At 45.7% G+C, this 24,055-nt stretch overlaps 1 protein-coding gene and 1 long non-coding RNA gene across 6 annotated transcripts in view; one reads left to right on the top strand and one right to left on the bottom strand.

The window, feature by feature from the left end:
• The window catches only part of LOC125157112 (uncharacterized), a 310,908-nt gene extending 297,661 nt beyond the window's left edge, over positions 1-13,247 (bottom strand). The window contains exons 1-2 of one of the 2 annotated variants that reach the window (XR_007148861.1): positions 12,004-13,247; positions 2,759-2,805 (exon numbers count right to left, since the gene is read on the bottom strand). This is a non-coding gene — a long non-coding RNA (uncharacterized LOC125157112). The remainder of the gene's footprint in view (positions 1-2,758; positions 2,806-12,003) is intronic. The other variant, XR_007148860.1, reaches the window with a different exon arrangement.
• Positions 13,248-13,256: 9 nt separating this feature from the next.
• PNPLA4 (patatin like phospholipase domain containing 4) overlaps positions 13,257-24,055 on the top strand; it is a 30,556-nt gene continuing 19,757 nt past the window's right edge. Inside the window, exons 1-4 of one of the 4 annotated variants that reach the window (XM_047843337.1) lie at positions 13,257-13,343; positions 14,895-15,079; positions 18,968-19,062; positions 19,230-19,365. In XM_047843337.1, coding sequence (XP_047699293.1) covers positions 14,900-15,079; positions 18,968-19,062; positions 19,230-19,365 — 411 coding nt within the window. In that variant the 5' untranslated portion in view covers positions 13,257-13,343; positions 14,895-14,899. The other 3 variants (XM_047843338.1, XM_047843335.1, XM_047843336.1) reach the window with 3 other exon arrangements.

The raw sequence follows: 24,055 nt of genomic DNA, 5'->3' as shown, positions 1-24,055 counted from the left end.
TCTCTCTCTCTCTCTCAAAAATAAATAAACACTAAAAGAAATTTTTTTAAAAAATCTACCCAAAGCAGTGCACACCAAGACACAAGTAATTAAAAAGGCAAACAGTAGTGATAGAGAATTTTCAAGCAGCAAGAGAAAAGAAAGCAGATCCCTACAAGGGAAACCCCATAAGGTTATCGGCTGATTTTTGAGCAGAAACTGCAGGCAAGAAGGGAACAGCAGGATATATTCAAAGGGCTAAAAACAAAAACAAAACACAAACCAACAAAAACCTGCAACCAAGAATACTCTATCCAGCAAGGCTCTCACTCAGAATAGAAGGAGAGATACAGGGTTTCCCAGACAAAACTTAAAGGAATTCATCACCACTAAACCAGCCCTACAAGAAATGTTAAAGAGGACTCTGAGTGGAAAGGAAAACCCATAGGAAGTAAGAAAAGTAGAATGTACAAGTATTTTTTACATCCAAAAAAATAAATTGATGAAAAGTATGACACTACATACCTAAATTGGGAGAGGGAGTAAAAATTAAGTCCTTTTAGAATGGGTCCAAACTTGGGGCGCCTGGGTGGCGCAGTCGGTTAAGCGTCCGACTTCAGCCAGGTCACGATCTCGCGGTCCGTGGGTTCGTGCCCCGCGTCAGGCTCTGGGCTGATGGCTCAGAGCCTGGAGCCTGTTTCCGATTCTGTGTCTCCCTCTCTCTCTGCCCCTCCCCCGTTCATGCTCTGTCTCTCTCTGTCCCAAAAATAAATAAAAGTTGAAAAAAAAAAATTTAAAAAAAAAAAAAAAAAAAAAGAATGGGTCCAAACTTAACCAACTTAACATAGAGTGCTATATGTATGTCATATACAAACCTAATGGTAACCACAAATCAAAAAATCAGTAATAGACATGCAAAAAATAAAAAGAAGTATATCACTAAAGAAAGCCAGGAAAATGTGAGAGGAAAGAGTCAAAGAAAGGAGTAGAGAAGAACTACAAAAACCGTAAACAAGTAACAAAGGACAATAAACGGATATCTATCAATAATTACTTTGAAAGTAAATGGACTAAAGCCTCCAATGAAAAGACATAAATAGTTTGTATGAAAGCACAGAACACCCCAAACAGCCAAAGCAATCTTGAAAAAGAAACAAACTGGAGGTTATCCAAATCCCAGCTTTCAAGATAAAGCACAAAACTGTATTAATCCAAGTATGGTACTGGCACAAAAACAGACACATGGGTCAACAGAACACAATAAAGAGCCCAGAAATAAACCCACGTTATATGGTCGGTTAATCTTTGACAAAGGAGGCAAGAATACACAATGGGAAGAAGTCTCTTCAACAAATGGTGCTGGGAAAACTGGACAGCAACATACAAACGAATGAAACCGGACCACTTTCTTACACCACACACAAAAATAAACTCAAAATGGATTAAGAACCCAAATGTGAGAGCTGAATCCATAAAAATCCTAGAACATAGCACAGGTGCTAATACCTCTGACTTTGGCCGTAGGAACATTTTTCTAGATATGTCTCCTGAGGCGATGGGAAAAAAAGCAAAATTAAACTATGGAGACGACATCAAAATAAAAACCTTCAGGGGCATGTGGGTGGCTCAGTCTCTTGAGAGTACAACAGGTTGTGATCTCTGGATTGTGGGTTTCAGCCCTCCATTCCAGCTCTCTGCCGTCACTTCGGAGCCCTCTTTGGAACCTCTTTCTCCCTCTCTGCCCCCCGCCACCTGCTCGTGCACATGCGTGCACTCTCTCTCTCAAAAATAAGCAAACATTAAAAAAATAAAAATAAAAATAAACAGGTTCTGCACAGCAAGGAAACAACCAACAAAAGTAAAAGACAACATACCCAATGGGAGAAGATATTTGCAAATGACATCCCCTAATAAAGGGTTAGTATCCAAAATACATGTAAAGAACTTACACAACTCAAACACACACACAAAAAAAAACCCCCAAATAATCCAATTAAAAAATGGGCAGAGAACCTGAACAGACATTATTCCAAAGAAGACATCCAGACAGCCAACCAACACATGATAAGATGCTCAACCTCACTCATCATCAGGGAAATACAAATCAAAACCACAATGAAATATTACTTCACATCTGTCAGAATGACTAAAAGGAAAACACAAGAAACAACCACTGTTGGCCAGAGTATGGAGAAGAGGGAACCCCTGTGCACCGTTGGTGGGAACACAAACTGGTGCAACCACTGTGAAACACATTCTGGAAGTTCTTCAAAAACATCAAAAATAGAGGGGCGCCTGGGTGGCTCAGTCAGTTAAATCTCCGACTTCAGTTCAGGTCATGATGTGAGAGCAAGTGAGTTCAAGTACTGCTCCAGGCTCTGTGCTGACAGTTTAGAGCCTGGAGCTGGTTTCCGATTCTGTGTCCCCCTTCCCCCTTCACGCACGCTCTCTCTCTCTCTCTCTCTTTCTCTCTCTCTCTAATATAAATAAACATTTTTTAAAAATTAAAAATACAATTGCTATATGATGCGATAATCCCACTACAGGGTATTTACCCAAAGAATACAAAGTTGTGAGTTCGAGTTCCATGCTGAGTATAAAGATTACTTTTAAGACTAACCTGTAAAAAAAGACAAAAACATTAATTCAAAAAGATATATGCACCCCTATGTTTATGGCAGTACTGTTTATAACTGGCAAATTATGGAAGCAGCCCAAGGTCCGCCGACAGGTGAATGGGCAAGAAGACGTGCTCTATATACAATGAAATAGTACTCACCTACAAAAGAGAATGAAATCTTGCCATTTGCAACAACACAGATGGATCTGCAGAATATAATTCCAAATGAAGTAAGTCACAGAAAGACAAACACCATATGATTTCATTCTATGTCGAAGTTAAGCAACAAAACAGGGGCGCCTGGGTGGCTCAGTGGGTTAAGTGTTCAACTCTTTGTTTCGGCTTAGGTCATGATCTCCCGGTTTCATGAGGTTGAGCCCATCACCCGGCTCTGCACTGGCAGTGCGGGACCCGCTTGGGATATTCTCTCTCTCTCTCTCTCTCTCTCTCTCTCTGCCCCTTGCCCTGTCTCTCTCTCTCAAATATAAACTTTAAAAAAAAAAAAGGTAACAAACAAATGAACCAAAAGAGACAAAGTAAGAAAAAGATTCTTACATACAGAGAACAAACAGGTGGTCACCAGAGGGGCAGTGGGTGGAGGGATGGGGGAAATAAGTGAACGGTATGAAGAATAGTTATCATGATGACCACTGGGTAATGTACGGAATAGCTACTGAAGCACTGTATTGTGCACCTGAAGTTAATCCAGAACACTGTATGTTAACTGTACCACAATTAAGTTTATTTTTTTTTAATTTTTTAGTATTATTTTTCAGAGAGAGAGAGAGAGAGAGAGAGAGAGAGAGAAGGGGAGGGGCAGAGAGAGGGGAGGGGTGAGACACAGAATCTGAAGCAGGCTCCAGGCTGTCAGCACAGAGCCTGATGTGGGGCTCGAACCCACAAACCGTGAGATCACGACCTGAGCTGAAGTCGGACGGTTAACCATCTGAGTTACCCAGTGCCCCAAGTTTTTTAATCAAAATTGAATTAAATAAAATTTGGAGTATATGTACATAAAGTTAAAGGAAAATTACACTTCAGAATTACAAAGTCTTTTGAAGACCCTTAAACTGATGGTCCATATGGAGTGTGTTCTACATTTATAGTTGCTTTTTGAGACGTGAATGTGCAGCTACTCAAGGACTACACTATAAAAAGCTTACTTTCTTAATATGGCACTTTCAAAGTATGCCAAGAGTGGGATAATGTACTCCAAGGTGAAGAGAGAGAGAATAAGTTACTGGAAAGAAAGCCTGGTGCTTAAAACGACAACACAGGTACAGCTAATTGCCTTGCATGAGAAATTTACAAACACAAACCAAGTATGAGGCCAGCACACGGGAGGTAGACTTCCCTAGGTGATGGGATGTTGTTGGACTGACCTGAACTTGCCATCTTTCCCACGAAGAGAATGGATTTTGTGTTTTCATTATTTTAAGTACGTATGCCTACAGGGATCTAGGACAGTTCATCAGAACTCGGGGATGTTTTTCCCCTGCACGGAAAATTGCATCAGTCCATATAATTCAACAAATACTACCCCGTCGTGCTCCCACATTTTCCTAGTTCCTGCTCCGTGGCATGTGTGCTGAAAATCCAAACCATAATAGGAGATCTTGAACTTACAACTGTCTTTTACATGTCAGGCTGGGTCCTTTCAAAATTTCACTTTGACTTCCATTTCAGATTTTTTTTTTTTACAAAATTTTTTTAATGTTTACTTTTGAGAGACAGAGAACAAGTGAGGGAGGAGCACAGAGAGTGGGAGACAGAGAATCTGAAGGTTTCAGGCTCTGAACTGTCAGCGACAGAGCCCGATGTGGGGCTTGAACCCACAAACCATGAGATGGTGACCCGAGCCAAAGCCGGATGCTTAACCGACTGAGCCACCCAGGTGCCCCTCATTTCAGATTGCTGACCCATTGTACCTGTTCATTTTGTAGTTTTCCAAACAGGGAATCCACCTGTATAGTTGGGGATGTCACTTTTATCCTAGAAATTTTTGAAGTCGTTGTAAAGAATGTTTTTGAAAGTTTGTGAATTGTGTATCTATTTATGGTTTTAAAATAAAATACAAGATGTTCAGTGAGCACTCACTCAATGGCAACCATACGCTTTTTCAAAGTGCTTGAAAATTAGAGATGAAAAGACATTTGGAATTGCTTCCTATTCTGCAAAATGTTTTTGGTACAAGGGCATTGTCATTTTCGTCATTGCTGTCAAAAACAAACATTTGCTAGCATCTATTTCTTTAACGCTAAGTGTAAGGTAAGATCTTGCTTGGGATGCCTGGGTGGCTCAGTCAGTTAGGCGACCAACTTCTGTTCAGGTCATGATCTCACAGGTCTTGAGTTCAGGCCCTGGGTGGGGGTCTATGCGGACAGCTGGGAGCCTGGAGCCTGCTTCGGATTCTGTGTCTCCCTCTCGGCCCCTCCCCTGCTTGCACTCTATCTCTCCCTCTCAAAAATAAATAAACATTAAGATCTTGCTACAGCTCTGAGCCCCACACCTTCCTACAGGGGAATTTATCACAGGGAAACATTTCCTTCCATTTATACTGACTTGATGAGCAACACCCCAAATATCCCATATAACTCAAAAAAAAAAAAAAAAAAAAAAGCCAAACAATACTTTACCTAATTCAGGGCTTAACAACATTTATGCCAAGTAATATCTACTGTACGTTCAAACATAATTAATACTGCAACTAACCTTTGAAGGCATCAAACATCACAGCTGTGTTCTTATTTCTTTGGGGGAAGAGTCACAAAATGAGTATGTATTGTGCAGTTTTATCTAGTCGAGGAGTAAATAAATTTTTCCTCTGTCTTATATAGAGATCATACCTGCACTGTTACTTGTGTTTAATTCAACAGGTATTTATCGAACACTGCACTGGATACGTCGATGTAGAAATGCCAGCCTCTTCCTAAGGAGGCGTGCCCAGGCCAGTGCAGACTTTGGAACGGTTCCATCTACCTGTCCGTTTCTTGCACGGCACATGCTCACTGAGTCACGTCTGTGAGCATCTGTGCTTTGTCTTGACATATTTTGTGCATCTGTTAGCGAGATGTATCCTAACATATCAGGTTTTTTAGGTCCTGGAATTGACAAATCCTTTTTCTATATAAATTAATGGCAATTGCCTCTGTGCCTCACATCATTTCAGCTAATGAAAGATTTCATAGGGAGTTTCCACTTTTAGATACCAGGAAATCTGTAGTACAATTTGCTGCTCACAATTACTGTTCCAGAGATATGTGGATAGGCATGTGATAAAAACAGAGTCTTTTTCTAAGTCTGAAAGAAAGACAGTAAAGGAAAAGCTTTTCCACTGATAGGCTAAGCAGATGGGGGGGGGGGGGTCACAGCAGCCTCTTGGGGATGCTCTGCCTGTGGAATGAAACAAAATGAAAACTGAGTGCTTGATCCAACCATACCTGCAGGTAGCCCTACCTCTAAACTTCTAGATTATTTTAACCAGCAATTCTCTTCCTGCTTAAGCCAGTTAGATTATCTGAAACATGCCCACTAAAGATTCCCAACTCTTAGACTTACTAGTCTATACTTACTAGAAGCCAGCAAAAGCAAGAAGCACCAGTCTTTCCTACCAATGAACTCTGAACACAGTGGAAGCAACTACATCTCTACTGAACTAAAAACTTATAAAGGGTATGGCAACAACTCGTGGACCAACAAAGAGGAGGGTATGGTGAATACTGAACGATATAATGAGGCAGCAGCACCTGAATTAGGCCTTGAAGAATAAATAGAGCTTAATAAAATAGAAAAAAAAATGTGCAAGGACATTCCAGCAAGAGAAAAAAAAATTTAAAAAACAGTGAACTAAAGGCAGAAAGTTTATCTTAAGAGTTTTCCCCCTAATCCCTAGCGCAGTCCTTGTCATATACTAAACACTAAATAAAGTTTATTCAAAGAACAAAGGCATAGGGGCGCCTGGGTGGCTCAGTCGGTTAAGCGTCGACTTCAGCTCAGGTCACGATCTCACAGTTCGTGAGTTCGAGCCCCGCGTCGGGCTCTGTGCTGACAGCTCAGAACCTGGAGCCTGCTTCACATTCCATGTCTCCCTCTCTCTCTGCCCCTTCCCTGCTCATGCTGTGTCTCTCTCTGTCTCAAAAATAAATAAACATTAAAAAAAAAAAAAACAAACAAAGGCATAAAGATAAATGATCACCTAAATGATTTCTCTCAGTTAAGACCTTGCTCACTGACATGCATCGCTCCTACTGGAAATTATGTTCTTTTTATAATAACCTACTTTGTGACACAGCTTCCAGGAAAAGTAACCAGAAAGAGTTACTGCTGTCATTGATACATGGAGAAAGGGCAGCTTTAATTACTTGCTAGACTGGCTTTTTTTTTTTTCTTCTTTGCCAGATATAAACAAGTTCTCTAAATGCCATACACAAATCTATAGGTCACATTAAAGACTTCTACCATTTTTCAGTAAAGTTTTAAGTATCTAAATACAAACACCAGTTACAAATTCCGGCCAGAGAACTGAAGGAGGAAACAAGGTTCTGAAACCTTTGGTTGCCAAACAGCACAATCCTCAGCACCTAATGAGAGCTTACTATGTTATTCATTCATTTTTGTATGTGAGCACTTACTAATTCATTTTTCCAACCATGGAGGACAGATCCGTGTACCAGGGGTGTTTTGGTCTGACGGGGATCTCGGCTGACAATCTCTGTGTCTGTGTGGATATGGGAAAATGGTTTTCTTTCTAAATTTCCACCCATTATATGTGTTTTCCCTTTCCCCATTGTTGTAAAAGTTATACGAGACGGTGTTTATGAAGGACCAGCATGTCAAGGGAGGTCAATAAATGAAGTAGATGCTCAGGAAAAGCAGGCATTTTGCAAAACCAAAAGAGACTGAAATCCTTAGTTTGTCCTCTTGAAATGAGGTGATTAGATAATTGGATGTTCTAGCAATTAGGGTGCTTCTTTTGCTAACAGCAGCAATAATAAACACAGCGGTCTGCATTAAAATACAGCATTTTGTTAAAATTAATGAAGCTGAAGTCACGAACGCGGACATTCTGCTTATCATTCAACAATTTCATTTATTTGACACTGACGTTATTTCCCTAATGATCTCCACTGTAAGAAAACCATTTGAAGGCCGGTAAGAAGGATGCTATCCATCGATCCACCTGTACGAACTGTGGACCACGACTGTGGTCAGTCAAGGGTAGAGCTGTTTCGCAACAAAGTATAGGGGGCAGCAAACACAGATCTTGTTTCATTGGGCTTTCCAAGGTATTTGTAACCTTGGGGCGCCTGGGTGGCTCAGTCCGTTGAGCAACCAAGTTTGGCTCGGGTCATCATCTCGAGGTTTCTGAATTCAAGCCCACTTCGAATCCTCTGTCTCCCTTTCTGTGCCCCTTCCTGCTTGCAGTCTCCCAAAAATCTTTTTTTTCTTTTAAATTAGGACTCGGTAATGCATTTGGTGCCCCAATTCCACCACTTCCGTATCAAAGATTGAAACCTCTTTGCAACAAAATATATTTTTAAGTATGCAAATTTTCAAACCTCTCCTGCTGTATCTTCTGCTTATGTAGACTATCAACCACAAGTAGTCTAATTAATTCCGACTCAATAGTAGAAACACTTGGAGAATCTTCACCATCCCTATTTGTCAATGCAAATGTATAACATATTGGGAATGTGTTAAACTAGAAGGAAGCTTAAATTTTTTTTTTAATTTTTTTAATGTTTATTCATTTTTGAGAGACAGCAGGTGGGGAGAGGCAGAGAGAGGGAGACACAGAATCCAAAGCAGGCTCTGAGCTGTCATCCCAGAGCCAGACACGGGGCTTGAACTCATGGACGGCGAGGTCACAACCTAACCTAAAGTCAGACGCTTAACCGACTGCGCCACTCAGGTGCCCCCCAAAATGTAAAAAATTTTTTTCAACGTTTTTTATTTATTTTTGGGACAGAGAGAGACAGAGCATGAACGGGGGAGGGGCAGAGAGAGAGGGAGACACAGAATCGGAAACAGGCTGCAGACTCTGAGCTGTCATCCCAGAGCCAGACACGGGGCTTGAACTCATGGACGGCGAGGTCACAACCTAACCTAAAGTCAGACGCTTAACCGACTGAGCCACCCAGGCGCCCCCCCCCCCAAAATTTTAATTAAATAAAATGAAGCTTATAAACAAGTGTTACATTTTAAAAACGTCTTTCATAGAAACTTGATATTTAATTTCTATGCCATACAGATAACTTGATATTTAATTTCTATGCCATGTTTAGAAGAACGTATATATTGTTAGATGCATCCAATCATAAATAAATCACACTTAAGAATGTCTACTTTGTGTTCTTATGGTGTCAAAGAAAGGCCTTTTGTTATATACATGCAAAAGAAAGAATACGCATATATTACACATATAATTCAAATAGTTTTTGGAACAATATTCTCCCATTTAGAAAGGATTCACCCGGTGCTCTTTCAAGGCATTAGTTTTTCCCGCAAATTTCCAGTAAAGAGAAAACAGATGCAATGGCAGAAGTACGTCTGTTAGTGACACTGTCTTGTTTGCAGGACGTAGAAAGTGAGTTCTAAGTACCTCAAGAAAGCAAAGAGAAAAGGGTGAGTGCCATGGGGGAGTGACCCACAGACGGTCACTGCTGCACCCACGGGCTCAGGAAATGCCGTCACTCCTACCCCTGGTTGTGTCTTCCTCAGCCCTGGTTCCCCTGAAGTCACGTTTACGTGAGGGCTGGCTCCCTCTGCCATTCATCGATGACTTCACGTCCTTCCTCAGAGAAAGGGATCCCTGGAAAGGGATCCAGTGTCCCTCCCTGGGTTCGGGTGGAACGTTCTGCGCCATGACTACAAAAGTGCCCTTCTCTGAATTCTGCGGTGCTGTCTAAACAAGGGGACGCTTTCATGAGGCATGGAAGGTGTGCCGACATCATCTACCGTTAGGACCTGACGCCCCCGTGGAAAGGGCACTGCTATGCACTCCAACAGTGTGGCCACACTGCCCTGAAATCAGTAACAGTGTGCAAGATTCTGGGAGGAGGTGACAGGGGTGATGAGTTACCAAAAAGGAGAGAGGACAAGGCTGTTGCCAGGCAACGAGAGCCAGTCCCACAGAGGTATTAACATGCGGTAAGACGCCAAGATGGGAAAATGACATCACAGTACACGGAGAGTGTGGGAAAGAGCTCAGAAGGTCCCGGAGCTTGCAGCCATGAGTTAACAAGGCCTATAGGAACCAGAAGCCTCAGGATGAAGGCTTGCAAGATCAGGCAGGCGAGATGAGGCAAATAAGGCAAAGGGCCCCCAGGACAGAAAAGGTATAGGGACAGGAAGCCTCAGGATGAAGGCTTCCAAGGTGAGTTAATCAAAATAAGTAGTCAGGGCAGAAGTGCCCCCCAACTTAGTACAACAGCAGAAAGCTGGGTTTGTTTTTTTTTTAAGTTTATCTATTTACTGAGAGAGAGAGAGAGAGAATATCCCAAGCAGGCTCTGCACTGTCAGCACAGAGCCCAATGCAGGGCTTGAGCTCACGAAACATGAGATCAAAACCTGAGCCATAGCAGGAGTCCGACACTTAACTAACTGAGCCCCCCAGGCGCCCACGATTGCTGAGCTTTCAAATCAGCTGCATGAGAATATGCTTCACAGGAAGAAAGGACCACGATAGGTAAAGAGGACTTTAGACGAGGTTGCCCGGAGCGGAGCTAATTAGCAAAAGTCAGGTGCCTTGTTGGCCCTGAGGCAGCATGCTCGATTTGTCTCACCCCCTAGGCCGGCTAAGACCAAGAGACAGGGCGCCTCGACTGCCGTTAACAACCACCTGCCCGGCACCAGGATTTTGTTTTGTATTGACCCAAACCCCTAACACCGCAGACCTTCAAGACCTCCTTTCCCCCACGCCCATGAGTTAATGTTCACGGTTTCATCGTCTCTTTGTGCACGTCCATCACGCTTGTAAAAATAACAATCGAAACAGAGCCAGGACCCTTCCTCAGGGCTCTTGTCTACTCCTGGACATTACCCTCTTTTGCAGTTCAAGCCTGCGTCCGCTCTCTTACTGGACAAGACAGAACTCCAGAGCCAGAGCCTACGACCGGAGAGTGGACTGGAAGAAGAGGGTAGACTCAGAAATACTGAGATGACGTCCTGTCCTGGGGGCAGAGGTGTGACAAGTACCCCTTACCCTGTCCCTTTCTCCGTCTTTATGGCACAGTTGATAAAATGCCGAGGGAGGACGCTGGGCACAGGGAAAGGAGAGGCAGGTCTCCACCTGGACTTTCCTGCCAGGTGCTCCCATGGGCGGTCTCTCCAAGGGCAGCGTTTCCTTCCCTGCAGCTCGGCGTTCACATGCCTGCACAGAATCAGGTCTCTGTAATTATAAATCAACCGCCTCCCTGTCCGTACGACCGGCATTTCTGATGAGGGAGAACTCCATTCTGCTCCACTCTGGAAGCCCTGTACCAGCACAGTATCTGTAACACAACGCATGCTTGACGAATGTTTGATGAATGGCTCAATAAACCAGTTCAAAACTAAATTACGAAGGAAAATAGAGAAGCAAAAAGAAGCAAACGAACTGGTAAAAAAATGTTCTTAAAGGGCAATTAAGTTACTATATATTCACACGAGTAATTCACTTAAATGCAACAACCCAAAACACATACTTACTGATGATGCACTGAGTGTTCACGGCTGGCCTTTAAATTATGAAAACAAATGTGAATGAGTCTCATATTGTTCCTTACCTTGGGGAGCTGAATTTTTTTTTTCAAGTTTATCTATTTTTTTTTTCAACGTTTATTTTTGGGACAGAGAGAGACAGAGCATGAACGGGGGAGGGGCAGAGAGAGAGGGAGACACAGAATCGGAAACAGGCTCCAGGCTCTGAGCCATCAGCCCAGAGCCTGACGCGGGGCTTGAACTCACGGACCGCGAGATCGTGACCTGGCTGAAGTCGGACGCTTAACCGACTGCGCCACCCAGGCGCCCCTAAGTTTATCTATTTAGAGAGAGAGAGAGAGAGAGAGAGAGAGAGAGAGAGAGAGAGAGAGAATCCCAAGCAGGCTCCGCACTGTCAGCACAGAGCCCAATGCAGGGCTTGAGCTCACGAAACATGAGATCAAAACCTGAGCCACAACAAGAGTCAGACACTTAACCAACTGAGCCCCCCAGGCGCCCATGATTGGGGAGCTATTCGAATCAGCTGCATGAGAATATACCATGGGGTAGAAGAGAAAAAGGAGAGACTAGTTTTTAAGACAGTTTAAAACGGTAAGAATTAGTACATGTCCTGCCGAAGCGAGCACTAAAACGGTAAGAATTAAATTATGCAGCTTTTGGAACGCGTTTGCCATGACACTCAAATGGCGAGCAATCTCACTCACCAGCAGGTGTGGTACCAGCGTGGGATCTCAGGTTTCCTTTAAGCGAAGGCTCCCGTGGTCATGCTGCTCATCCAGGCTGCCCAGTGACCGAGTTTTCAGCACGCTCTGAATCAGCCGGCCGACAGTGCTCACACACAGGCAAGAGTTGCCATCTCACCACCGCCCCAGCCTCTGGCTCTGGGGACTTTGTCTCTCCGGGAACTGGCAATGCTACCAGGTCACCTGGAGCCAGATCACCCCACCAGCTACACCAGGGTTTCACAAGCTTCGGGGTGCATAGCAATGGGGGGAGGGGGGAGCAGGGGGCTCTTAAAAGGCAGATGCTGCTTCAGGACACCCGATAGGAGGCCCGGGAGCCCTCCTTCCTAGGACGCTTCCTGGAGGATGCTCTCCTGGCAGGACCACCCTCCACCACGCTTACGGGGCGGTGCAAGGAAGAGAGAAGGGAGAGCTCGTCCTCCCCGATTTCCTCGACTCGACGTACACTTCACCTTCCCTTCCCGAAACTCTAAGGGCAGTGAAAGCCTCCTCACCTAACGGAGTCGCACTAGGCTTAGACGTTAGGGTGTCTTCAGGACCCCGGCTCGCTCTCAGAAGGCTATTCAGGAGCACGAACACCAAAATCTGCGCACTCATCACATCCGGGGCTCTCTGGCTTACAGCTAGCGCTGTGGGCTCAGGTCCTGGCATCCCCAGTGCCGGAGGAAGAAAAAGCCCAACGTGAAGGCCATTTGGGGAGCCCCCCACCCCCACCCTTCACTTTCGGGCCAAGACACTGGCACATGTTTCAGATTCTCCTATAGTAGCTGCGGTCAGGGTAAATCTGTCCTTCGACAAAGGGAACCTGGAGAACCTTCTTCCAGGAATTCCAGCCTCGCTTATTCTCAGATTAGACCGAGAAGCTGGCTCACAGGGGATGCCAGCGGCTTGGCTACCAGGTCTCAAGTCTATCCGGAGCCAGCAAACGAAACAGAGGCCGTCTATTGAAGGCCGGTGCGGGAGGGGCACGAGCTTTACGGTTTAGCACCAGCTTGCACGTCAGCATCCCACTTTGCAGGTTTGTCAGCGGAGTAGTTCACGGGGGTGAGGCAACCCGCGCAAGGTCACAAAGCCTAAGGAGCCTGAGGCTATGCACGCTGCCCCAAGCCACAGTCCGGCCTTTCCAATAATGCCTACGGAACAAGTAGAGAGGGGCGCTGAAGAGCAGCCAGGCGTCCGGCCACAACGCCGCCCGTGGACCCCGCCCTTTGGGCCAGCAGGACCGCCCCTAAAGGGGAAGGGGGAGAAAAGGAGGAAAACCACTTCCGGGAGACAGCCGCGAAGAGGGCCAAGCACTTCCGGTGCGTAGCGCCTGAGGGTCGTTCAGGGTCAGTGAGCTCGCAAGCCAGGGGTCAGCTAAAAAGCGCAGAGGGACTACAACGCATCGCTACGTATGGGAGACAGCAGGACTGGGGACGAAAGTGTCGCCGCTTACCCGCGTCCGGGGACGCCCGGGTCAAGCGTCCGAGTGCGCGCCGCCATGTTGAGTCCAGTGGTTTAAATAGCGTGGGCGGGGCCGCGGGAGGCGGGGGGAGACCTGCGTCAGCCTGACGGCTTCGGAGCGTCGCGCGCGTAGCTCCGCCCCGACCCCTTCACGAGACCTTCCTGGGCAGGCGCGCCGCGAGGGTGGGCCAGCCCTGATGGGCGGGGCCTTGTTGAGTGACGGCCAGGCCCCGCCTTCCGGTTAAGGGGGCCGCTCAACATGGAAGTGCCTCAGGCCTGCATTGGTAGGGCGGAGCTCAGGGAGGGCGCGGGGCGGGCTCCAGCCCCTGGAGGTCGCTCCCCCGGGTGGGTGGGTCGGAGCTGGGCCCCAGAACCCTGTCTGGTGTGGCGGCGATCCCCACGCCACCGCCCCCTGGCAGCAGACGGAAGCAGGGCCTGCGCCGGCCGGCCTCCCCGATACGGAGTGCCCCCATTCCACTTTGCAGATAGTAAACCAACCCCGGGGCTCGACTGCGGTTAGGCTGAGCTTCCTCCCGCCCACAAGGGTGGTCTCAGGTTCCTAAATTCGAGGCCCAGGCCAGGTGCCTCATTCGAAGGCCCCGGAGTCGTGGCGGGGGGGGGGGGGGACAGAATGGGAGTCCTCCAGGTGAGCAGCGTTGTGGCTGCTTGATTTCATCCACGTGGTGATGCCAGGTGCACTGAGCCTTCACGGAACACTTCTATCGTTCACTTTATCACAAGCAATCAAGGAACGGGTGCGCTTCACATATCTTGGAGCCTTCAGTTGCCCTTGCCAGTCATGACCTTAGTTCGTCTTGAGAAACTTGGTGATGAAAATATATGGCATTAATGAATAATCGCTCATTGCCTTATGGAATAGTCGTGGGCATCAGTATTTTTTTGGTTTTGTTTTGTTTTGAATATATGGATGCTTGCAATGGAAATGTGGGGCAATGGGAAGGGGGACTTTTGAAATGTAGTGATGCATTTGCAAAGAACACGTGCACCCTTCCTTAGGAATCTGCTAGTATATGCCGATTTTACCTTTCACTATAGCAGCCCTGTCTCAAAAGTACAAAGGTCAAAAAAAAAAAAAAAAGCCTTGCCGGTTGTAATTTGACGTTTCTTGCCGAGTACTTGTACATTGCATAATATATGTGATGAATAAATATGGAATGTTGTCATTTTTTTAATTAATAAAACTATATTGAGTCAAGGGGAAAGGGGAAAAAGTTCTTCTGAAAATTTTGAGTGTTTAATTAGACTTTAATTGAAAATACTGTGCTTAGCACAGAGAATTGTATATTTAAAGAAAGCCTTGGAATGATGACTATCCTAAGACTCAAGCCATGTGGAATAAGCTATACCAGTTTACAGCATTTTTGTCTTTTGTTTCGTCAATTTCACAGCTCGAATGAAGCACATCAACCTGTCCTTTGCAGCATGCGGTTTTCTGGGGATTTACCACTTGGGGGCAGCATCGGCACTTTACAGACATGGCCGAAAGCTCCTGAAGGATGTCAAGGCCTTTGCAGGGGCTTCTGCGGGATCCTTGGTTGCTACTGTCCTACTAACAGCACCAGAAAGAATAGAGGTAATTAAGTGGTAACTAGGCTGTGTTCCTTGTCAGGAAATTAAGACCGAACCACAGAGATGAACGTTAGCTGTGCTAAGTTAACTACAGAGAAATAATCCTTTGCCTGGGTAACAGAAAAGGTTAAGACTTTTCTTTAAAAATTTAATTATTAGGGATCTGTGCTCTAGATACGGGAAGGATTATTTGGGGTGACAGTGAGACAAGGAAACAAAATGCCTTTTTTTTTTTTTTTTACTCTTGAGTATTTAGTCTTAAGATTCCAGCTCAGTTTCTTTCAAGCAAACAATATTTGTCTTATCTGATCATGAGAACACAGGGCCTGTTTTCAAGGCCCTGAGCATGTGGCCGATAACGCTTTGTTCGCTCCTATTGACAAACAGGTGTATAAATGAAAACGTGGGCCAATAATTTCTATTAAGTGGAATGATACAGGGGTTTTATTTGTTTTTCATTCTCAGTCAGACGCCATGAATTTCAAGCGATTTATTCAGAAGTAATGAAAATAAGCTTCCATTAGGCATTTCACTTAATGCATTCTATGTGGTAAAAATGTGTTTTCTGCTTCTGGACAGCAATCATGCATCTGCTGACTGTGAGAGCGGTCTTTGTAGGTGGAGAATATCACATTCATTCCTTCCTTACGTACTCTAGTGGCTTTAAGCGGTAATCAAATAATAATTAACACATTCATGCCCAAGAATAAATTTAAGTCACGTTTAAAATTTCAAAACTACAAAATTTTAAACACCCAAAATCTTGTTCTCAAATCGATGACAAGCTTCTTAGGGCACAAAAACTGGATATGAGGCCATTTGGAAATAACACTTCTTGTCTTCCCGTCTTTATATGGTTGCTTTATTGGTAACTAGGAAGGTGATGGAAAACTGTATACATGGCACAGAATGAGAACCTGAAGACAGTGAACATATAACTAAGGTGTGAACACCCCCTAAGTTGGCAGAATCCTATGGTTTGGATTGCAAAGTAGTTCTATCCCAGAACTTTTTGAGGCAGGGGTCTACTAAGAGATTGTTTCCTCCTCCCTAGTGCCGTCTTTTCTGTAGGTGGGGCAAACCCCCAGCTATGGAATTGAGTAGGCTTGATTTTGAATCCTTAGATTTTGAAATGTTTTAATTGTGGGGTCCTGGGTGGCTCAGTCTGTTGAGTGTCCAACTTCAGCTCAGGTCATGAGCTCACGGTTCATGAGTTTGAGCCCCGTGTCGGGCTCTGTGCTGTCCACGCAGAGCCTGCTTTGAACCCTCTGTGTCCCTCTCTCTCTCTGCACCTCCCCTGCTCGCTTTCTTTCGCTCTCTCTCAAAAGTGAACATTAAGAAAAAGAAATGTATTAAGTGTGATTTAGAATTAACGTGATTTGGAAATTCTGCCATAATTCTGGCACTTACCTGAAATTCTGTGATCAGATAGTGACGATTTATCTGGATTCAAGATTTGATATCATATTGAAGCTAGATTACCTGTTCCATGTTTTTTCAATGAATTGGAAACCCATCTTATCGTCTAGTTGTGTTGCTGTGATTGGGTTGGTTGGTAGGTTGGTAAAGGGGTAGGACTTATTGGGCGTTCACACTGGAAGGTGGAGAATGATTCTCTGTATTAACCTAGAGCATCCGCATTTCTCCTTTTTCAACATAAATTTTCAGCCATGTGGTTTAAGGTTATTTTATTTCTCTTCTTTTCAACACTTGAAATACACCACCTGTAGGATCGCTTTGAGTTTTTTAGCACACTGTTTTGTACTTAGTCACATCCGTGTTAGCTCAGCTCTTGCTGACGGTTCCTCGAGCTGTGTGGTGTTGTGACAAATACGTGAGTAATTAATCTAGTTCAGAGCGTATGCATGTATAATTAAGAGAAGCACCTGATGCTGGGTGTATTTTAGGTGGCAGGCAAATTTAGATGTTGATATGTAAGAGCTCAGTGCTTCAAGCCTTTCCTCAGCCCTCACAGTTTGCCAGGCACAGTGTTAGCACACAAAGTCCATTCCTTAATAAGTTTCCATTGTGATCAGGGGTGTGTGTAACTAAAATTAACATAAGAAAGGAGGTTAGTGGGCCGTCCAGCTTAGTGGAAGCAGCACACACTTGGGGGGCGGTCTCTCGCGGGGGGGGGGGGGGGGGGGGGGGGCTTCCTGATGGCGGCCCGCATCCACTCCCACTGCCGACTGCCGACAGACCACCCACCTCACAGCACTTCTGGTGATTTTACCCAAACACAACTCTGATTCTCTTATTCCCTCAACCTTCCCCCCACCCACCCACCCACCCGCCACTCCCGTCTCTCTTTTGACTCAGCATAGGATCCAGATTTCTAAGCATGCTTCCCAAAGCCCCAGGTGACTTAGTCCTCACACGGCTCACTGATGATGACCTTCAGGTCAGTGTCCCTTGCTGGCCTGTGCTCACAGATGTCTCTGTCTTCCCCATCTATTCCCATCTCCTGTCCAGCTCCTACGCATGTCACACGCTGTGGGAGGCTCTCGTTAACGCTCACTGTATTACTTTTCTTCTGGCTGCTACGATAAAATGTTTTAGTGGCTTAAAACAGCACACATTTATTCCCTTCGAGTTCTGGAGGTCATAATTCTGGAAAGGTCTCGCTGGACAAAATCAGATCGTCAGCAGGGCCGCGCTCCCTCGGGAGGCCCCAGAAGAGAATCGGTTTCCTTGCCTTTTACGGTTTCTAGACGCAGCCTGCATCTCTGGGGTCACAGCCCCTCCCTCGCTCTTTCACCTTAAGCACGGCACCTTCAGATCTCTCTAAGGCCGATACTCCTGACAGCCTCTTTCACTTACAGGGATCCTTGTGATTATACTGGCCTCACCTAGGCAATCCGGGATAAGGTCCCATCTCAAAACCTTTAACCACATCCGCAAGATTGCTTTGCTCCGTGAGGAAACATGCACACGGTGCAGGGACCAGAATGGGGACATCTTTGGGGATGAGAGGCTTCATTCTGCTTCTCACGCCTTCACGGCGCTCTCACAGTGCTCTGGGTCCCACGCACTGAGGCACCGCTATGTCTCATAAGGGCAAGGGATCTTTGTGTCTCATTTTGGCTGAGTCCCAGTGCCTCGGACCCCATCTAGGTTGCTTAATGTATGAATTAATAAAGGAAAGATAGACCTGGTTTCAAATCCGACTCTAGAGGATTTTTGCTGAAAAACTGAGAAGGAAGCTTAATCTTTCCAAGCCTCAGTCTTCTTACCTGTAAAGTGGGGTGATTATATCCATCTTGCAGGGTTATGTGAGCATGAGCTGACAGACACTGCATCCGTGGATACCAGCACATTAGACGCACCCTGCTCCCCAACTCCGTGCCCCTCAGAGACTGTTATAAACAAATACCAATGCCCGAGACTGGACTCGAAAGACAAACGGCAGTGATCATGACTCCCCTCTTGGTCGTTCACGGTATCATTAATAATCAGTACTGTCGCAGTCAGACTGTTCCCAGAGGCCATAGAGTTGGGATGGGAGAGGAGGTCAGTTGTGTTGGAAAAACGTGTAGCAGAATGGGTCCTAAATGAGCATCAGAATTGAGACTTCAAGGATTCCCCAGATGTGGCTGAAGCCATTTGAACTCGTTTGAAAAGAAAAGAAGGGGGGGAAACAAAAAACAAAAAGATGGGATTTTGGAAAACACAGAGCCTGCCTGGGGACTAAGAACGATGGGTGAGGGCCAGGTCAAATGGGGATTCACGTACCTGTGAAGGAAAGGGGCCCCCAGACTCTAAGGGTTGGGTTTACAGGGTGTAGGGTCCAGGGTTCCTTGTGTGATGGCCACAGCATTCTGGAAAAAGAAGGAATTGTTGTCGTTATTGTTCCTTGGAAATCACAGGGTCACCTATTCATTTTCTTTTCCAGGAATGTAATGAGTTTACCTACAAGTTTGCCGAAGAAATCCGAAGGCAGTCTTTTGGGGCACTCACACCCGGCTATGATTTCATGGCCCGATTGAGGTATACCTCTGTGTATAGAACATTTCCCCCAAAGCCTGTGAAGACGCAGGGTGGAGGACACTCTGTGTAAACCGTGGCAGGCTCAGCACAGAATCCTCTCTCCTAAAATATTTACAAGGCGTTCAATAATTCAAGGTGAGTGACGCGAGTCACTTTTTCTTCTTTAGAAGCGGAATGGACTTGATTCTCCCTGCCAATGCTCATGAGCTGGCCCACAACCGACTGCACGTATCTATCACCAACATGAAAACCAGACAAAATTACCTGGTCTCAAAGTTTCCCTCCCGGGAGGACCTTATTAAGGTAACACAGCCGCATCTCACGTTTGAGGAATTCGGCGAGTACTGATTTAAATACTTCTGTAGATCCAGGTTTCACACCACACCTGATAGATGATGCGCACTCAACAAATCATGTGTTTGGGGATCGATTGACCAGTGTACCTGGGTGTCACACAGCGTCACTTGGGTGCAGCTGAGCAGGGTAGCTGTACTCAGTACCTTGAAATGACGTAGCTGGTAGCTTCCAGTTCACGTAAGACTTCGTCCACACGTTGCCTTATTCGGTCCTTCCCAGGCCTCCTGTACATCAGGGAAGACAGATGTGATGACTGCTCTTTTATTCTTCTTTCACGGAGGAGAAAGGGGTGGAGAGATTTTGCATGACCTGCCAGCGGGAATGCCCTCTGGACCCCAGGTCTCTTGGCTTTTCAGTCTCATGTCCCATTGGATTCTCCCATTTTGTTTTCATGCTTTTCTATGCAAACGCATTGGAAAGTTGCTCACTGGTGGATTTATTATCTCTGGGAAATACTTTGGCTAAAGTTGCAAATAACAGCGTGCTTGCTAAGGTAATACATCAAATATTTGTAAATTGGAAAGAGTGCACTTTTCTTGCAGAAGCTGGGCAGTTTTTTTCTTTCCTTCCCCCTTTGTGGGAATCATGGCCAGCTCTGGATGACATGATGGAGGATGTGTGTTTGGTTACAGCAGTGGGCAATGGATTTGGAGCGACTGGTAAAAGTTCCGCCTGAATTACATGATAAATGCATTGATTTTTACTATCGAATCATACTGTTCGAGTTTTACTGGGTGAATGATATAATTTGAAATACCTAATGAAATGTTGAACTGACAAGCGAAATTACTTTGTGACTTAATAGATTAGAATATTTTTACTTGCTGTGCTGACTGTGCTAGTCTCTCGCTTATAAATTAATAGTCTTTCTATCTTAGAAAAAGACATTTTTCTATAATCTCACGGAGACTTGCAAAGTATAAAGGGAGAAACTGGTCAGTGCACACGTGAATTGTCACAACATGCTGATGCCAGTACAGGTACAGGAGGCTGTCAGTGTGTTAGAAGACCTCTTCTGGTTTGCACGGGAGCAGGACTGCAGTGGCTGTGTCATAAAACAGGTGGACTTCATTCCACTCACTTCCTCCTCATTGCATCTGTCCTTTGCCTACCCTGTCCTCACTGGCGGAGCCCTGGTGTTTCCTGTCTCCCGTCCTACCTTCTTTATCCCTGTTCAGCCGCTGCGGATTTTCCTGCTTTATGACTTCATTTTTACTGTCAGTCTCTCTTCACTAGAATGTAAGCTCTGCATGGCCAAGAGCTGCTCTGTTTTCTCCGCTCTCATAGTCCCGGCACCTGGCACGGCTCAGTGAGTGACTATGCATGAATACGTAAACGAACTGCAGAGGCATCTGTCACAGTGGCCTCGTTTACGATGAAAGAACAAAGAGTCTGGGTCCTCCATGTAGAGTGACCTTTACAAAATAACTTAGCTGGGGCACCGGGGTGGCTCATTCAGTTAAGCTTCCGACTTCACCTCAGGTCATGATCTTGCCGTTCCCGAGTTCGAGCCCTGCGTTGGGCTCTGTACTGACAGCTCAGAGCCCGGAGCCTCCTTTGGTTTATGTGTCTCCCTCTCTCTCTGCTCCTCCGCTGCTCACACTCTGTCTCTCTCTCAAAAATAAATAAACATAAAAAAAATTAAAAAACAAAATAACTTAGTTGGTCCATGGCCCTGCTGGGAATACAGCCAAGGTCTCCAACATTCTACATGACTACGTGTAGATTATCATATGGTGGATAAAATTATCCTCCTCTGAATTACTTCTTTTTTTTTTTTTAATTTTCTTAAGTTTACTTATTTTGAGAGAGAGAGAGAGAGTACAAGCGGGAGAAGGGCAGAGAGGGGAGAGAGAGAATCCCAAGCAGGCAGAGCCTGACACGGGGCTCGAACTCACCAACCACGAGATCATGACCTAAGCCAAAATCAAGAGTCAGACGCTTAACCGACTCGGCCACCCAAGCTCCCTGTCTCTCAATTCCTTTTATGTGGCAGTGTGGTTGGCTGAATAATGGCCCCCAAAGATGTCCACACTCTAATCTCCGGCACTTGTGAATGTGTCACCTCACGTGGCAAAAAGAATCTTATAAATACAATTGAGGTAAAGATCTAGAAATGGGGAGATGACACCAGATTATCTGGGTGGATCCCAACTAATAAGTCTGTGAGTCCTTACAGATGGAGATCTTTCCCGGACGCCAGGCACCATTGCTCGTTCTGAGCCTTAGAGCCCTCTTGGAAATAGAGCACACACATAGAGGGCGCCTTGGCCGCTCCCCTCCGACAGCCATCAAGGCACAAGGGGACTCCTGTCCAGCAGCCTATGCAACAGAACTCTGCCAGTATGTGGATGAGCAGGGAACACTCCCCCTGCAGCCTCCCAGAAGGAGTGCGGGCCAGTCCCAGCTCGCTTTTAGCTCCAGGAGAGATGCCGATCACTCAACAGCATGAGGAACTGATATGTGTTATTTTAAGGCTCTCAGTTTGTGGTAATTTGTTACAGTAGCAACAGCAACTATTGCAGTAAGTAAACATGATTTTTTTTTTCAATTTCCTTTGTTTTGGATAATAACTATTCAGAGAATTGGTGTAATTACTTGAGTTCATTGAACAGAAGAGAAATAGTTGACACAAATGTGTAATATCTTGTAAGGAGAATAATTGAATAATTAACATTTATCCTAGGTTCTACGAGAAGCGTTTTAAATGTTTAGCTGAACGCTCTAACCTTTTTCAGAACGGAAAATAGGAAGGATAGATATTTCCTCGATGGTAGACGGTGACTGTGAAATGTCTGATATCCGTGCCTGGAATACTTGGGAAGCATTTGGTTCCGGAGTAGGACCAGCAGAGACTACACGAGGAGAGGAGAAGACTCGTGAAGGGGGAAGAAAGCCCGCTCCCTTCTGGGTGGGGACGTGACCAGCTCACGTGGTCTGGGTAGCAAAGAGGCCAGTGGTGGAATGCTCTGCAAAGTGCCACGTGCAGGGTGGCCCTTCTGACCACGTAGAACCGCGGGGAAGGAGAGAAGGAAGCTCAGAGACAGCTTTTCCACTTCCCTCATGGGGAGATGGGGAGACAGGGAGCCGCGAGGCGTCCCAAAGCCAGGAGGGCAACCAGCCCCACGGTGCACAGCTGGTCTCCTGGGGGTCTTGTATACCTGGGTCTGAACACAGCCTTGGGTTTGCTTCCTAGGTTTTTTAGTTGATTTACTTATTGTGAGAGAGACAGAGGCAGGGAGAGAGGGAGAGGGATGCCAAGCAGGCTCCGTGCTGTCAGCACAGAGCCCGATGAGGGGCTTGATCCTACAAAGCATGAGATCACGACCTGAGCTGAAATAAGAGTTGCACACTTACCCGACTGAGCCCCCCCAGACGCCCTACCATGTTGCATCTCCCACCCATTTTATCAGTAACTATTCATTCCCTCACCAACTAGGGCTTTTTTTGTGTTTGTTGTTGTTGTTGTTGTTAATGCTGGGCTCCTTATTATCCGCCAGCTGACTGCCAGTTCTCATTACGGAGCGGGTGCCTGTGTAAAAGTGTTGCCCGCGTGGGCGCACGCAGGCCCACCTGGAGTATTGCATGTTTTATGTGCATCTCCCAGTGTTTCTATCCCGGTCTGCCATTTCCTGGCAGTGTCCTCTGGGGCTAATTATGTTGGAGCCTCAGTTTGTCCAACTGTGGAATGGAGGTGAGAAGTCAATCTGTGTCACCATGGAGAGTACATGGAATGAAGCATGGAAAAGGGTGTTGCAGCAGTAAAGCCCTGTGTGCATGTTGGTTAAAGCCAAAATTCAGTAAATGTTAAACAAATAAGGCACTCAGCCACACACGTGACCGGTTAACATGTCCGTATGAGTCTGTTGTCAAATTTGAAGTGTCACCGCTTTCTTTCTGGGGAGTACAATTCACCTTTGCTTACGTATTGCTTTCACTTCTTACTTATCATCTGTGTTCACGCACAGTGTGCTCACCTAAATCTATAACATCTCAGGAGATGCATTACTACCCAGTTTTGCCACCTTGTGGCATTTAATTTTACACCTCTTTACCATTAGCTTCGTTCTCTAAATTTGCTTTTGTGCGATGACTCATAGTTAACTTTCATTAGTTAAGTGCGCTTTTAGTTGCATAAAAGATTACTCTTTGATTTGATATCTGTGCTGATAGATTATTTTCTGTGAACCTCCGTTAACCAGTTATGTGGTCCAAAGATTCCCTTAGCGTTGGATTTCCATAGTGTTCTGCATCTTATGTCCACAGTGATTTAACTCAGTGCTGTGGTCCGAATGTTTGTAGCCCCCCCCCATTCCAGTTCAGTGAATGCTGAATCCCTGACGTGATAGTGCCAGGAGGTGGACCTTTGGGAGGTGAACAGGTGATGAAGGTAGAACCCTCCCACCTGGGATCAGTGCCCTGATAAAAGAGAGCCTACACAGCTAGGTCATGCTCCCTCCCTGTCACAGCAAGAAGGAGGCTCTCAGCACGCACTGACTCCACCTTGATCTTGGACGTCCCGGCCACCAGAAATGTGAGAAATCGATGTCTGTTGTCTATAAGCTACCCGGTCTGTAGCTCCCAAATGGACCAACACAGGAAAGTGGGGCGCTTCCGTAACACATATCTATGCATT

This window comes from Prionailurus viverrinus, chromosome X (genome assembly GCF_022837055.1).
Source record: "Prionailurus viverrinus isolate Anna chromosome X, UM_Priviv_1.0, whole genome shotgun sequence".
In the NCBI taxonomy this organism is placed as follows: domain Eukaryota; kingdom Metazoa; phylum Chordata; class Mammalia; order Carnivora; family Felidae; genus Prionailurus; species Prionailurus viverrinus.
Note: the sequence above shows the minus strand (reverse complement) of the source record. Positions and strands in the feature narration are given on the sequence as shown.